General features: G+C 35.6%; 1 protein-coding gene across 1 annotated transcript in view; it reads left to right on the forward strand.

Annotated features, from left to right (window-relative positions):
- MACROD2 (mono-ADP ribosylhydrolase 2) overlaps window positions 1–16774 on the forward strand; it is a 2244457-nt gene that overhangs the window by 425626 nt on the left and 1802057 nt on the right. The window contains 1 exon segment of the mRNA XM_036750299.1: window positions 11751–11780. Within this exon segment, the coding sequence (XP_036606194.1) occupies window positions 11751–11780 (30 nt within the window).

A 16774-nucleotide genomic window follows, 5' to 3' on the forward strand; every position in this document is an offset into this window, starting at 1 on the left:
CCTTATCATCTGCATGCCATAGAGTAACAGAATCAAAGAAGTGGGAGCAGACCTCCAAGGCTACCCAAACAAGAATCCACTCTGCAACATATTCCACAAGTGGTCATCTATACTGTGTTTAAAGAGTTCACATGAAGGGGAACCTACAGCATCCTAAGGTAACCTATTCCACTTTGGGATAGCTTTAATTGTTAGCATGTTTTTCTTTACATGATACCTAATTTGCCTTTAAAAAAAAACAACTTCTACATGTTGCTCCTAGGTCTACCTTCTGGGGTTAAAAAAATAAATTTCTCTTTTTTTCCACATGACAGCCATTTATGTACTTTAAGACAGACCTCATGGTCCCCCTATGTTTTTTCTTCCCCAGTCTTCATATCCCCATTTTTGTTAGCCTTCGTGGTATAGTTAGGGTAGATATCTTGTTGCGCTTGGAATCAGAAATATCTAGAACCATTCTTGTCTCTGATACTCATTGCCTATGTGTCTTTGGACAAGCAATTCAACCTCTCTAAGTCTCAGTTTCTTCGTGTATAAAATAGAGATATTACCCTTCATCACAAAGAGTTATAGAGCAGAAATGTTTATAAGTCTTCATGTATTATATAAATACTAATTATTATTATATTCAGCTAATCCTCATATGTCATGAACTCAAACACTCTATAGCTTATCAATTATCTCTTGTAAAATGTGGCACAAAGAGCTAACCATCATGTTCTACAGGGTGTCCCTAAAGTCTGGACACATAGGAAAAATGCATATTTTTGAAATATTTGGAAAATTAACAGACCTTAGGAGAAGGTGTACTCAGTGAAAATCACAGATGCAACACACTTGATTGAACACATAAAGAATGAATGTGCTAAAATTGACAGCAATGTGGTGTTATTACATCGAGTTCACATGAATCTTGTAAAGCACATCAACCTTTGCATCACAAATGATGGAAATTATATTGAAGATGTTATTTGTTGATATTCCAATTAAATAAAATGTTGTTGAAAATTTCAGTCATTTCATTTTTTGAAAATATGCATTTTTGCCTATGTGTCCAGACTTTAGGAACACGCTGTATTTATGGTCAGAGAGGTATTGTTGTAGGGCTTTAGTGGAGGTAATGCACTTAAAATTATGATGAAGTTTAAAGAGTAGTAAATTTTGAGTCAGAATCCAGGCTTTGAATATTTTGTTTCTTACTATCCCTGTGACCTTGAGTAACTTTACATCTTTAGGCCTCAGTTTCCTCATGTGTAAGATGCTTCCCCAAGGTGACTTCTAGGTCTGGAACCTATGGCATTCCAATAACATCAACTTCAAAATTGCAAAGAATCTTTAATTCATTGTTAAAATTGTGACTGAGAAATACAAGAATGAGCTTTTTTCTCCAACTTTGTAGCCATTGCGTTAAACCCGCTATTTTCAATGTTCTTTGGTTTGCTTATCCATCAATAGATATCACTTTCACATTTTGCTGAAAGATGCAACTCAGATGTTACCCCTTGTTGAACCAAATAGCAATGAAAGAACTTCAACCTTCTAGCACCTGATGTAGCTCATCTACAAAAATTTTATATCACCAGGCCTTTTGAACTAGATTATCTGTTTATAGTTGGTTTTAGGTCCTAGAAACCACATGGCTCAGATCCCAGAGTAGTCAGTCATTTTATCTGTAGTTATTTCAGATTATAAAGGAAGTATGTAACCTAAATATTAATCATGAGTTTATGTTTGGTTTGTATGTGCTAAGCATTTGTCTAAGCTTAATTTCCTCTTTTTTTGTTACCTTCAAAGGAGAAAGATCACTATACCACCCTCAAACCTCTGGTGTTCTGTTTATTCTATTTAGAAGGTGTAAATCTAGTAAAGTATAAACAGCAGACTTGTTCCAAATTGATGGCTGCATTTTTCTGTGTATATTGTATTTCTACAGCTGTCAGTTGTGATGGCCACTGTCTATATAAAATACTTCTACAGTCTTGCACATGTTTGGGATTTTAGTCTGATCAGATTTTCAGCATTTCCTGTTCCTAGTTGCGAAATGTGAAGACTTTTATGTGTGCTACTCTAGCAGGTGATATTTCAGCTTTTGTATCTGTTGGGATAACATGTTGTGAATGAAATTGATATTCAAAACAGAACACCTGGGGAAGTTTCTGCCAGCAATCACTTTGACATTGTGCATGCCCTATTGTAATAAGAAAGTGAAATAAATAAGCAGAACTAGGCGGTTGGAACCTGTTAGGATGAAAGCAATTATAATTTTTCATAATGGTGAATTCTGGAAAAAGACAAATCACTTTAATCAGTGTTTAAAGACTAGTTTCATAGATTACTTCTTGTTGACAGGCAGACTGTATAGAGACAGAAAAAAATTATTCTGTACTACAATAGAGCATGGTGATGTGTTTGTAGCAATTATTTGTTTGAAGAACTAATTCTGGTCCCATTTTCTGACTGTCAACTATTATTCTGACTGACTGACCAGTTTCTCCCTGTTGACATAATTCTGGGCCTAGGGTCAGAAAGACCTGGGTTTGAATTTTGCCTCTGTCACTTACTATGTGACCAATGGTATGGACTTCATATTGAGTGATAAAATTTTCCCTGATGGAATAATAGAGCAGCTTGCCTTTGGTTGATCAAAGACTGGTTCTATCCCTGGTGGCCTTTAAAAAGCTAGCTTCTCAGCTCTGGAAACAGTTGGAGGCAGGAAAAATCTATAGAGGTAGAATCCAGAATTTGTGAAAGAAACACTCCTTGCCTTTCCCATTGTACCTCACCTAGATTCAATAGGGGCAGACATTGTGCTTTGTATCAGATGTACTTGTACTGGGTACTGTACCATGTAGAGAGCAAGCCCGGGGAGTCAGATAATGGAGGCACCTCCAAAGAACCTGAGCCAAGGCAGCAGAGAACAGAGTCCACTGTTGACTTAAGAGAGAATGTCCAGGACCCCCAAATGAGCAACCTGGCTTGCAAAGGGGGGAGGGAAATAAGGTGAGGATACCACAATAAGATAAATGATATTGGGGCTCAGTAGTGCTAAAAGCATGAGTTGTAATGAGCATGTGTTTCCTACATATATACCGCCCTACCAGTGGATTCTACGTACCTTCCCTCTCCACTGATGTTATGTGTATTTGTGAGAGAGTGCACACTCAGTTTAGAGGGACAATATTTTGTAACTATTCTTACTATGCTATCTTAATAAATGCCTTTGCTGTGATCTAATTTATATGTGAGCCGAATTTCAAAGATAAAGGCCTTGGTGGGGTTTCATAAGCTCTAGGTTTAGGAATCTCTATTCACAGAATTATTTTGATTACAACATAGCATTAGTTGCCTCTAGGAACCCAATTGTACAGTGAAACTGGTATATGCCAAGGTGGGACTGTAGCCCCAGAACATATAAATGTCAACCATTATCATATATTAGTGAAAATGGGAAATAAAAGTTTGTGCCAAGTATCTTGAGAGTATATGGTGAAAGGTACTGACAGTAACTAATGTATCATCATGGACCTTATTTTTCAGGAAAGCTTATGATTCCTAGAGCTTTGTGAATCAGCAATTCCCTGTTGTATTAGTCATATGTTCTTTTTCAGGAAACTTCTAGTAATAGGACAATTACATCCAGTAAATATCTAGGTAGCAATGGGGCTATTTGTTAATTTATTTATTGGAGAAGTGGTTCTAAAATTTTACTATGACCTTATTCATCAGAGCATACAAATTCCATGGGGGAAAAACAAACTAGAGGATCATTTCAGAATGTGTCAAGAAGCAGTCTGTTTAATGACTCATATATAGATCTTTGAAGGAAAAGAATATAATGATGGCATTAGCAGTGTTCCTGGTTATTTTCCAGTTAGATCAGCCTCCGAAGGTAAAGATGATGGTGTTTGAACTATTCACAAACTTTACATGTTCCTTACTATTCATTTTTGAAGAGTAAAAATTTCAATTCTCACATGGCCCTGATGATTTTTGTTAAAAATTGGAAGGTATAGAAAAACAGGAAGAAAATTTTTGATTCAATTTAATTTAGCATATAGTTATTAACCTCTACTATGATTAAGACTACTGGGTACTGAGGATATAGAGACAAAAAGTAAACATTACTTGCTCTCAGGAAACTTAGTATGCACATAGATAAGTATATAAAGAATATATATAAAGTAAAAGTTTTAAAATTACATAGGGAATGGGAGAACATTAAAAACTTTGAGAAGTGAGTTGGTAGGAGGAGCTGCCAGGCCTGAGAAGTGAAAAGAGGCATGGGTTCTTCAAGTCAGGAGTGAGGAGGGGAAACATGCTGGGCACAAGATATTTCTAAATTTATGATTCATTTTGGGTTAAAGTTCCCTATGTTCCTTCCATTAACAAAGCTGCTTTTAGTGTCAATACTTCTTAGTCTAGGCGTTACTGTTTTTTCATTTTATAAGAGGTAACATTGTTCATTTTATAGAGTTAGTTTATTATTTGAAGAGGAAGGGGTGTGTGATACATTGATTGATTAATTTACAGTGACTGATTTTGATTTTGTGTTGACTCAGTCCTTGAAATAATCTCTCTAATTTGATATTTTTTCTATCGCCGGTAATTGAAAGAGAATTGTATTTCAGTGCAAAATGAATGAAAATGTAATTAACCAGCAAGTATTCTCAAAGAGGAGATTGAGAAATTATTTTAGGCATTTTAGAAATCCTGGCATCCATCTTGTTCATAAAGTTCATAGTCACTTTGTTCTAGTCAACTTTTATTTGTTTGAAAACATACCAAACAGAATATAGTGATGGGTAAAAGTGTCTGACAGTAAGTATAATTGAGAATGTTATTGTTTCTTGAATTCCTGATACTCAGTAGACCATCTGACTGTGGTAATACATTGTTAGAATTAAAAGAATCCTAAGGTTAAGATGGATCTTTGAGGAAATCTGTCATGAGTTTCCTGCCCAATTCAGGTAAATCCACTTAATCTCCTCTACCATATCTCTAGAAAACAAAATAAAAATGTTATCTTTGGGAGGGTGACTTGTCTATCTTGCTTCTCGCTGACCTGTCAGATATAGTTATCTGGAGAACAATATGGTTACTCAGTTAAGACATAATAATAATTATTTTATCATATACCATCAAATAAAGTCAGATATAACATATCTTTAAAAACTCTGAAAATGAATTTTTATTGGTATAATGAGTATATTGGAAAGTGACTGACTCCATGGGGCAGGTGCATGTCATACTTCTAGTGCTATTAGCGAGACACATTATTATCTCCTGAAATATTAACACATTTAAAATTTTTTTAACATCAGATATACCCTTAATAATTATAATGATTGTGATGATAATAATAGCTAGCATTTACATACCACTTTAAAGTTTGTGAAACACTTTTGCAGATATTTATGTTAGGTTCTGCCTATGCAGAATTGGCTTTAATGGAGTACGATCATTAATGAGAAACACCAGGGGTTAGGTTACTATTATAATAAGTGACAGACAAGTGCAACTTTTAGAGACCTTAGAAGGAAGAAGGCCTTGAACGAGAAGTAGGACTAGTAAGAGGAGAGTCTTGTTTTTTCTTTACCATTACCAATGGTGCTATCATAAATGAATGAATGGGCATTCATCAAGCCATTATTACATGCCAAGCACTGGGGATACAAATATAAAAGCTGAAGCAGCTTCTTCCTTCAAAGAACTTACATTATAATGTGGGAGATAATATATAAAAGAGAGTTATAGCCAGGGCAAGGTATTGTAGGGGAGGGAGATTGAATGAGATGCCATTTGATACATTAAATTAGATAAATTTGGCCTTTGTGAAAGGTGATTTCTTCTTTGAAAGGAACACCTGTTTAGATGTGATCATAGATCAATTGGAGTATGAGGGCAGCTTTCCTTAATTACCCATTCAATGTAAAATGATCTTCAATATCAAGAAGAATCCTCTCCTTATGAGTAGTTCCTCTAAGTAAAGAATTCAGGGAAAAATATTGCTGGATTGCCTCTTAGATACTGGTACTTATCAATCTGGTATTTATAATTATTCTCTGTCGATAAAGAAGTCCAGCTGAGAGAGCAGACCTTCTTCATATTGTTCTATGTAATTGATTATCTTGTGTCCTCTGTAAGGTAAAGTTCCTTACCAGACCCCTTGTGGAGATGGATCATTTTTGTTTCTTATACTTTTAACAATCTCTAGTTTCCAGGCATTAGATAATATTTCCCAGGCTCATGATTTGTAAACATCTCCACCATGGTTGTGGAATAAGATATGGAGGTGACAGTGTGATTTTTACTATGCTTGTGCTAATGATATTGCTAGAGTTAACCTGTGAGGCCATTTGTGGCAATAGGCCTTCTTTGTTGCCTTATAAAATTAAGTGGACACTGGTTAGTAAGTGGGGAACCTATAGGGATTTCGGATAATGCATAGAGGAATGCATGTACCTGCCTTGATCGGCCCCCATCAAGGCTTGGGGGGAATCTGTGTTTGCCTAAATTAGCCCCCATGGAGGCTTGAGGGGACTTAGGGGTGGGCACAAGCTAGAATGCTGTGCCTCAAGACATAGGGGTAATTGCCTTCCCTTAGTGCCTGCCCTTACATGAAGGGTGATTAGGTAAAGCTGTAGGAGTTGGTGCTTCCATTATCAGCAATCCCTCGTGAGAAGACTAGACTAGAATAAAGTAAACTAGCTCTTTAACCCCTTATTATGACCCCATTCCTGTCTTTCTGCCTGCCCAGATCAAGAATGAACCTGTGTTAGAGAGAGAGGCTTGGAGCCCATTTGCTAGTGTCTCCACCTGTCTTACAGCCACCTAGCTGCTTCTACATTGGAGTAGGGAAGCATCCTATTTAAAAGTCTATTTTAGGAAAATCACTTTGGCAGCTGTATGGAGGGTGGTTCAGAGTGAGAAAATACTTGAGATAGGGAGACCAAATAGGATATTGCCTCTTGTCCAGGTAAAGGGGAATGAAATAGAGTGCCTGAATTATATTGGTAGTTATGATCCTGTAAGGATGTGTATGGTGAGGGAGTGTGAGGAGTCAATGATCACAGTGTAGTATTGATCCTGAGTGATTTTAAGGATGATAGAAATTAGAAAATTTGTAAGAGGGATGATTTTGGAAGGAAAGACGACTAGTTTTGTTTTGGACATGTTGAATTTCAGATGCCTACAGGACATAAGTTTGAATATACAGTAGACAATTGACAATGTGTGACTGAAATCGAAGGCGGGACTAGAATTGGTTATAGTTCTGGGAGTCATAACCAAGTGATGTTATAGAGAGAGAAGAGAGCTTAGGACAGAGCTTTGAGGTACACCCACAGTCAGTGAGCGTTTTATGGATGAAGCTCCAGCAAAGGAGACTAAGGAGTAGCCAGATAGGTAGGATGAGATCCAAGAGTCATGAAAACTGATAGATGAGGCCGTAGAAAAGTGATGGTGGTTAGTAGTGTCAAATACAGCAGAGCCAAGAAAAATGAGGATTGAAAAAAGGTCATTAATTTTAACAATGAAGAGACCATTAATTTATTGATGTCAGTTGCAGTTGAGTTATGATGTCAGAATCCAGATCAGAGAGGTTGAGAGGTGAAGAAAGAGAAAGAAAGTGGAGGGAACTGGTATATATAACATTTTCTAGGAATGTGGCTGAGAAAGCTATAAAGAATAAAGGCATGAGGGGTTAGTTGGGGGGTTTTTGTTTTGTTTTGTTTCATTTTTTTTGGATGCAGATGACCCAATAAACTATGGAGGAAAGATTGTAAAGATTGCCTTACTAGAGTGATGACCCATTTGAGATTAGGTAACAGAAATGTGTAGTAGATTCAGTCAAGAAAGTTTCATGACATTTTCCTCCTCTGTCAATAGGACATAAATAGGAGCAGAATTTTGGTTCTGCCACCTACCAGCAAGTAACCACCCTGGGCCTCACTTTTTTTTTTCCGTTTCTTCATCTGCAAAGGTCCTTTCTAGCTATAAAATCTATGAGCTGATGGCGCTCCCTGAATCAAGTTATTCTAAGTCAGGCATGTTTCCAAGGCTCTGCGTCTAAGTTCAGTATATTATTGGCAGAGGCCTGTGTCCAGTTTAGCTTAATGCCAAATCTTCTTTAAATAAAAGCTTTTAGCTATATACAGATAATCCTGAGAAAGATAAACTGCAAATGATAGAACCTAACTGAACATCTCAAGCCACTGTTCACATAAAATGAGTCAGTATACTTACAACTGATCATTTTTATGTATGGTCTTCAACTTGAATGGTAATCTCCTTATGAACAGGAAAGGTGTGGACTTTTTCGTAGCATCATTTTTGGCTCATAATAAGCACTTAAGAAATTATTTCCATTCTATTCTATTCTTTCTTTAGGTATAGTCATATCTTTTTTTTACAATCTAGTCCAAATATCTTCACTTTTCTTTTCTGTACTCATCTAGGTTGTGCAGTCTGTGTTTTTATAGGAAGGATAAGAATCAAAGTTAGTCTTTTCCAAAGTATTTATGTATATACACTCTTTTGAGCCCTATATTTCTGAAGAAATAGGAAACTTTAGGTTAGTTTTTATCATTATCATCATCAACAAATGAGTTCAAATGAGATAATGTAAAATGATAAAATGAATTGAATGCTGTACTTGGAGTCAGAATCAGAATTCTGGAGCTAGAAAGGACATTTGTTGGTCATCTGGTTCAACCCTTTGATTTTAAAGATAAGAAAACTGAGGTCCAAAGAGGGTAACTTGCCTAAGGTTACAAAAGTAGCAAATGGGAGAACTTAGATTAATACCCAGGTCTTCCTACTTTAAACCCCCTGCTCTTTCTTCTGATCCATACTCCTTGAGAATATGGGAAAATCTGGGTTCAAATACTATCTCCGATGCTTACTAGCTGAGTGATTATGGCATTGACCTCTCTGAACCTCAGGAAATTCTTCAACATTGTACTGTATTTCCCCGAGTATAAGACGCACCATTTTCCAAAAAATTTGGGGTCTAAAAACTGGGTGCCTCTTATACAGTGGTTGTAGATTTTTTTTACTTGCATTTTCTGCTTTTTCATGCTTGTTGTCTTTGAGCTCATTGTTTCACATTTGTTACCAGTATATTAGGATACGTTTTGTCACATTCTGTCCAGAAATGGCTCCGAAAAGATTTTTGTACAGTGCTGAATTCAAGTTAAAAGTGATCTGATTTGCAAAAGTGAATGGAAATCGTGCTGCTGAATGTAAGTTTAGTCCTCCTCCAACTGAGAAAACAATCTGAGACTGGCTACGGGAAGATGAAACCCTACTGAATATGCCACGGCAGAAGGCCATGAGGGGCAAGAGTGAAGAAACCAACTATAGGAGAAGTTTGTACCTGGGTGAAAAGATCCTGGATAACATCAAGGTTGAGATCGTTGTCAAGTCATTTAAGAAGTGTGGCATTTCAAATGCCATAGATGGAACTGAGGATGAGGCAATATATGAAGGCAGTGATTCGTCATCAAACACAGTTGAGGACAAGCTAATGGATGGGAGTTTTGACAGTGATGAGGAGTTGTATGAACTTTATGATGAATAAAACTTGAGTTCAATAACTTTATGTAATACCTTTTTTTTTCAAATTTCGGGCCCCCAAATTAAGGTGCGTCTTATACATGGGGAAATGCATAATTTATAGATGAATTGAGACCTTTACAAGTATAATAAATTCTCACACTGATGAAATCACAAGTATTTGATATATTGACAAGCTATTAGCCATAAATAGTGACTATATTTTTATTTTGTATAGGACACTAGGCTAGGTTTGGGGGATGCAAAAATATAAAACTAAGATCCCAACCACCTAAACTTTCTCATTCTTTGTGATTCTTATTTACGGTCTTCAATAAATCCTCCTTAGAAGATCCTATATATTTTCCATTGTGTTATGTCCTTTTTTCAATATGTTGTCCATTGTTCACCTTTGTCTATAAGTATTGTTAGGTTATCCATTTGGGAGTTTGGGCATATATTATTTCATTCTTTCTGGATATTTTTGCCTTCCACCCTATTCTCTCTTGTTTCAGGTAACTTTGAATCAATTGCTGTCACTACTTGGTGTCTTCTCCATCAGTTGTTGCTGGTTTTCTTCCATCTTGACCACTGGGCTTAGGAGGCTTTAATGCTCTTTGCTCGTGTGTTGGGGTTGTGGGGTTCGACTGAATCTCTTTCCTTTGGAAAGTATAAAGGGAGATAGCCCACTGAGGTTTATGCACTCTTTTCCCCTTAGGGGAGAGTCCCTTCTATTCTAGCCCATTTTGCAAGTGTGACTCCATCTCTCCCTCCACCTTCCCTGATACCTGCTTTCTCTATCACCAGGTTGGTCAAGTTCTCCCCATGCCCATGATCTCTTCCCCCACCCTGCATCCCCATTCAGGAGTGGAAGGATCATATGGGGTCATTGCTTAGAGGGCACACAATAAAAGCCATCACAGCCAGATAGAAAAGGCGGGCCAGCTAGAATCTGTTACATTGTATGTGGAGTTGGACTGGGCCTAGCTGGATTATTAGTCTCTGCCTTTATTTCCATAGACTTTACATTTTGTCAATTTTAAAAAATCTCCTTTTTTGGTAGTTTTAATCATCGTGTTAGGTACATTTCTTATAGATTTGAGGTGTGGATGATGGAACTTAGGCTGTGATGCAATCACTTATTTCTTCTTACTAGAAATTTTTGGGAAAACCAGACAGTATGAAACTTAATAGAATTAAATGCAATGTCTTATACTTGGCTTCAAAAAAATCAATTCAGAAACATGAATGGCAAGAGTTCTTCCCATCCACCAAGTCCTATATCACTCTACCTGTCTTTCAAAAACATGTAATAGTATTGTTTAAATTAATTGATATACGATGCCTGAGAAACAATAGAGTAGGTTCTGTAGCAGTGTCACATGAACAAACAAGCCTATATTTTTGTTTGTACTACAACACTTTAAGAAAGTAAGGATAAAATACATTAAGGAGAAAATTTGCTGAAATAATTTGAATCCTCTCTCAATCTAGGAGGTGATCTTTAAGCATTTCTATAGCTGAAAAAAAAATCTATCCCCTTCCAGCCAGTTTATTGATGACTTTCTCCAAACTTGGCTGGTTTTGTCTTTGGACAGCACACATAGTCCATTGATGGGTTGTACAAAATGCCTTGCACCTGCCAAAGCTTGCACCTGTCTGATCTGACCTTCTAGAATCCATAGTCTTCTCCATATGAAGAGACAGTAGAGTAGAGTTTTGGGAACCTTTTGCATTTGATATTTGAAAATATCTTTCTCCAAAATATAATAAATCTTGTATTTTGTGTCAAGAATTCTTACTTTGAAGTATCTTGCAGCATTTAAGTTATTAAGACTACATTATCATTTTAAATTATAAAATTCTATATTTAAACTTTGTTGTCTTTAGAAATAATCAGAATTGCCTAAGTAGTATTATCTGAAAAATGAAAATACTGAAGATCAATTTAAATAGAAAAAGCAGATAAAAGAGTTCTGAACATGTACCTATTTTTTAAAAAAAGCAGTCACTTGGGGAAAAGTAAAAAAAAATAATGATCTGTCTTAACAGAATAGTGGAATATGTTTATATATGTTAATATATACATATTTATATATGCATTGAATTATTGTGTATGAATATATGAGAATTTTCTTGCTTTGTCCTGGTTTGAATTTGTTGTATTCACTATCATTCTTGTTCTTTTCTAACAGCAAATGCCAGCCTTCTTGGAGGAGGAGGGGGTAAGTCTTTGATATCATTGAACCTAGAATAGATTCACAGTACTCCAAATCCAGAAGATTTACTCATTTCTGGGACAGTTTTGGCAAAATCAAATTTGCTGTAGTCATTAATTACAAAATAATATTATAGAAAATATTTGTAGTTGACAGTTCTGAGTTTTTATAGTTTTAACTGCTTTCTCAATCTTTGGGATCCATTTTTCCTATCAAACTTTGTTTTCTTATCTTTTGACATAAAGTATAATAGCTACGGGCTAACAAGATAAGCATTTAAATACATGATAGTGTCACTTTAAAATAAATTCAAGAACAGCAATATATTTGGGTGGTATTAATTTTTAAAACACGCTATTCTTTTGTTTTTCTTGACCTTGTGGCACTAAGAGCTTAACATGCTGGTCACCTAGTATGAAAAATGAAAAATAAATTAGTATTGGCATTTTTCTTGTTTTCTATGCCTCTCTAGAGGGAAATAGGGAGGGGAAAGGTCAGAGTGAGATAAGGAAGAAAAAGATTTCCATGCTAGGAGTTTCTTGTTAGAGAAGCAATTCTTATTCTATCTTGGTTGGTGGTTAAAAATTTTGGTGTTCACAGATTGTATAGGATATTGAATGTAGCAAATAAAATGACAGGCCTCTCTACATTAGTATCTTTATGGTCTTAACAACAAGGGCCAGTTGAACTTCATTTGCAGGCTAATATCTAATTCAGTCTGTGGGTCAATCTAGGTTTTAAGAAGGAGAATTATAAAGATCCATAATTAAGTGACCAGCATCAAATCAGTTTGTTGTGGAACCTTGAATTGACATCGGCTAATTGGATTTAAATTTGTCATATGACCAAGCCTTAGTTTTGTACTCTAGTTCTAGTAATTGGGTCTTAGTATTTTAAGTCTCAACTCCTGATTTGGTTTCATGTTTAGTACCTTAGTTCTTTAAGAATAGAGATTCTCCATAATTTCTGGCCAGTTCTCCTACAGTTCTGACTCTGACCGTGGCTTGGTTTTTATTACCTGCTTTCAGACCTCCCTTATGCCACATTTTGTCTTCCTGCTGTATATCACCTATTCTTGTAGCTCCCTACTACTAAATGACTACCCTTCTAAATTCTTAATCCTTTCTTCTGAGACTACAGTGGTCATGTCTCGTCTCCGGGAGCTTAGAATTCTGGCTCAGAATGTCAATGGCTGTGAAATGTAATAAAATAAAATTACCAAGAGTGCCAAGAATGATGTCAGTGAAAATATGTAAAAATCCCTTGTTATTATTTTTCAAATACATGTTAAGTAGGGTATATTCCTGAAGTTTTTGGTTCATATATGCTCCACATGTATTTAATAGGAAGCTTCCAGATTATCATCATTATTTTCTTTCTTTTTTTTTAATTCAAAGTAAGAAAGGAAAAAAAAATGTCGTGTACAAGCAGAACATAAGAGAGAGCCCAAATTTTTTAACAGTAAATTTTCATTTCAAGAAAGCCTGTTTGATAAATACTACATGTTGTGTTGAGAGCTATCTTGTCTTTGCTTCCTTGTAAGTTTTCTTTTGTTCTCTGCTGTGTACTTTTTTACTTTGTTCTTTCCTCACCCCCACCCCCTAAGGCTACAAATAAGTGTGGATATATTTCTCTATAGTTATAGATGTATACATATATATGTATAGATATATACTTTCCCAAACGAATTCTACTCCCGATCTTTGTTTTTATGTTTGTGCATATCTCTTGTTTCCTATCCCTCCTGCCTCCTTTACTTCTACTCACTACCTTGCCCTCCTATTATTTGCCCAGGATCTCTCCCTCATCCTCCCATTCCTATAAATTTAAACACCCTGATATAGTCCCCTTTTACCTATTCCCTCGCCCTCTCCCCCCCATCCCCTTACAGTTTTATTTCTTTCTAAATTTAGAAGACTTTTATACTCTTCAAGATGTATATATATATTTTCCCTTCTTAAAATCATTCCTGATGAAAGTAGGTTTCCAGAACCAACAGCCCCTCTCCTCCACCTAATTCCTCTGTATTGGTTCTTCCTCTTGCACCTCATTTATATAGTATAATTACTCTTTTAGATGTTCTTCAACAGTTTCACTTTTTAAAGTCATATAATACTCAGGTCTACCCCAGTCTTTCTTATAAGCTACTTACTTACTAGTAACAATCTTAGACATAGATTTTACATTTCCCATACAAAAAAGGTAAACATTCTACCCTTATTGAGTCCCTTGTAATTGGTCATTGGCATGTACCTTCTATTTCTTTTGGCTCTTGGATGTCAAATGTTTTATTGAGTTCTAGGTTGTTTGTTGTTGTTGTTTTTTAACATAGTCCTTAAAGTCTGATAGTTGATCAAATGTCCATTTTTTCCCATGAAAAATTATGCTTAGCTTTGTTGGGTATGATATTTTCAGCCCCAGGCCCAGTTCTTTTGCTCTTTGATATATGGTATTCCAAGACCTGTGATCTTTTAGTGTTGCCAACACTAGGTCTTGTGTGATTCTAATTGTGGTACCATCATATGAAATTTGTTTATTTCTTATTGCTCATAATATTTTGTTCTTGATGTGGAGGTTTCTGAATTTAACTATAATATTCCTTTGAATTTTCTTTGCAGGATCTCTTTCAGGTGGTGAGCAGTGGATTTTTAATATTTTTACTTTCCCCTTATGTTCTAAAGCTTCAGGAAAATTTTCTTTAATCATTTCTTGTATCATTGTATCAAGATTCTTTTTTTATCAGAACTTTTGGGTAGTCCAATTAATCTTTGCTTTCTTGATCTGTTCTCTAGATCCATTGTTTTTCTTATGAGATGTTTCACATTCTCTTCTATTTTTTCATTCTTTATATATTTTTAAAATTTCTTTATCTCTCACAACTTTGCTGTCTTCCCCTTGCCCAGTTCTGATTTTCAAGGAGTCATTTTCTTCCTTCAGATTCTGCATCTCCTTTTCTAATTGGTTGACTTTCTTGTCGTAATCTTCTTGTTTTTCTTCTATTTTTCTTTTTAATTTTTCCTCAGTCTCTCTCATTTGATTTTTAGTCTTTTTTAAGTTCTTCAATGAATTCTTTTTGGGCAGGTTACCATTTGACACTATTCTTTGGGGCAGAAAAGGGTTTCTTTGTTTCAGTGTCCTCCTATGAAGATGAACCGTGGTCTTCTCTATTCCTATAGTAGCTCTCTGTGGTTGGAGTCTTTCTCTTTTGCTTGGGCATTTTTTGGGGGTGGTGGTGGTAATAATTTAGTTTTTATAATCGCCTCTAGTCCTGGGCTATGGGGGATGGTGCCTCTGGCCTCTGATCCATTTCAGTTGTCCCCTCTGACCTTGAATTCAAACTAAGATCTCCAGATTCCTGTAAGTGCTCACAGTCAGCAGCATCCCTGCCCCACTGCATCTGCACTCACAGGGCATATGCTGGTTCCTTCTCACCCACACCATCCTCCACAGCACAGCTGGGTCTAGCATTCCTTGTCAGCAGAGGTTCCCTAGATCTTCCCTAGGTCAGATGCCCAAGTCCTCTCACTGTCCTAGGATAAAAGTTTCTATGGCAGCCGAGGCAGCCTCCCAACCCAATTAACCACAAGGCTTGAGTGCCAGTTGTTTAAGTAGCTTATGGCTTGTTGTTAAAGCAGACCCTAACCTGGAGGTGTTTACTCTTCACAGGGAGGAAATCTAGCCCTGGGATTTTTCTTCAGGTCTTCTCCTATTGCCCCAAGAGGGCTCCTGTTCTGCCCTTACTCTTATTTGTTTTCACTGCTCTGTGTCCGCCCAGAGCCACTATTTTGTCTCTTTTGGGGAGGAAAATCTTGAAGGCTTGAAATTTTCTGACCTAGTCTGCCATCTTCCCAGAATTCTCTCCAGTCATCATTATTTTTAAATTAAAATGCAATTTTAATTACATAAAAGGGTTATGTATTGTCTACTTAAGCGAATCATAAACTTCCAAGAAGATGAGGTTAAAGGAAGCCTGGCTTATGATTTCCTCTATAATAACGGAAGAAACACTGAAAAGAAACAATTTTTTTAATTACCTCAGTAAACTTAAAATTCACAAGAAAGAGAAGCAAAAGAAATAAGACCAAAAATAATACCAGAAAAAGTATTGAAACAATTTTAAAAGCAATATTAGAAACAACCAAAAACACCAAAGAAACAAAAAAAATACAGCAGACACTCTCAAAGAATTAAAGTAAGAACTGAAATTAGAGAATGATCAAAAGAACTGCATAAAGCACAAATGTCTCAGGAATAATAAAAAAACCTGAATGTCAATTCAAGTGTTGACAGAACTAAGGAAAATAGAGATGAGCATAGAAAATTTGAAAATGTCTATGAATGTGACAAAAAGCCCAATTAATGTAGTAGAAAACAGAATGGGATGTGGTATATTTGAATTGGAATAATCTTAGAAAATGGAATAACTGGAAAGAATACTGGGAATCAGTGCACATTCATCTGAATGTGACTGATTTCATTAAAGATATCAAGGAAAGGAAAACCTTCTGAATTTTTGGAATTTTTGAAACTCTAAAATTAGAAAAGAATATGATCACCATGTTTAAAAATTATTCATAAAAACTTCCCAGAACTAATTAAAAATATTTCACAACTACCAAGAAGAAAAACTCAAAATTCAGGATACCTAAGGATATCATATTTAGACTTCAGAACTATATACGATTATAAAAATATTTTCAAACTATCAGAAGAAAGACATATATGTGTGTGTATATATATATATACACATAGCTCATTTAAAATCATTCCCTACTTTTATTATAATAAAACTAAATTAGTTGTTTATTTAAACATTACAAAATTTTGAAAGTAACTAAAATCACATTCTTCACATCAATAACTCTACAAAAGTAAAAAAAAATGACCTAAAAAGCTTGAGTAAAGTTTTTTATAAGTTTTTGTTTAAGAAGACAAGAAATAACTGAAGAAAAATATAAACCTCCTTCTACAATCAGTTTACCACTTCAAAAAAAGGCCTT

The sequence above is a fragment of the Trichosurus vulpecula genome, chromosome 3 (genome assembly GCF_011100635.1).
Source record: "Trichosurus vulpecula isolate mTriVul1 chromosome 3, mTriVul1.pri, whole genome shotgun sequence".
Classification (NCBI taxonomy): Eukaryota; Metazoa; Chordata; class Mammalia; order Diprotodontia; family Phalangeridae; genus Trichosurus; species Trichosurus vulpecula.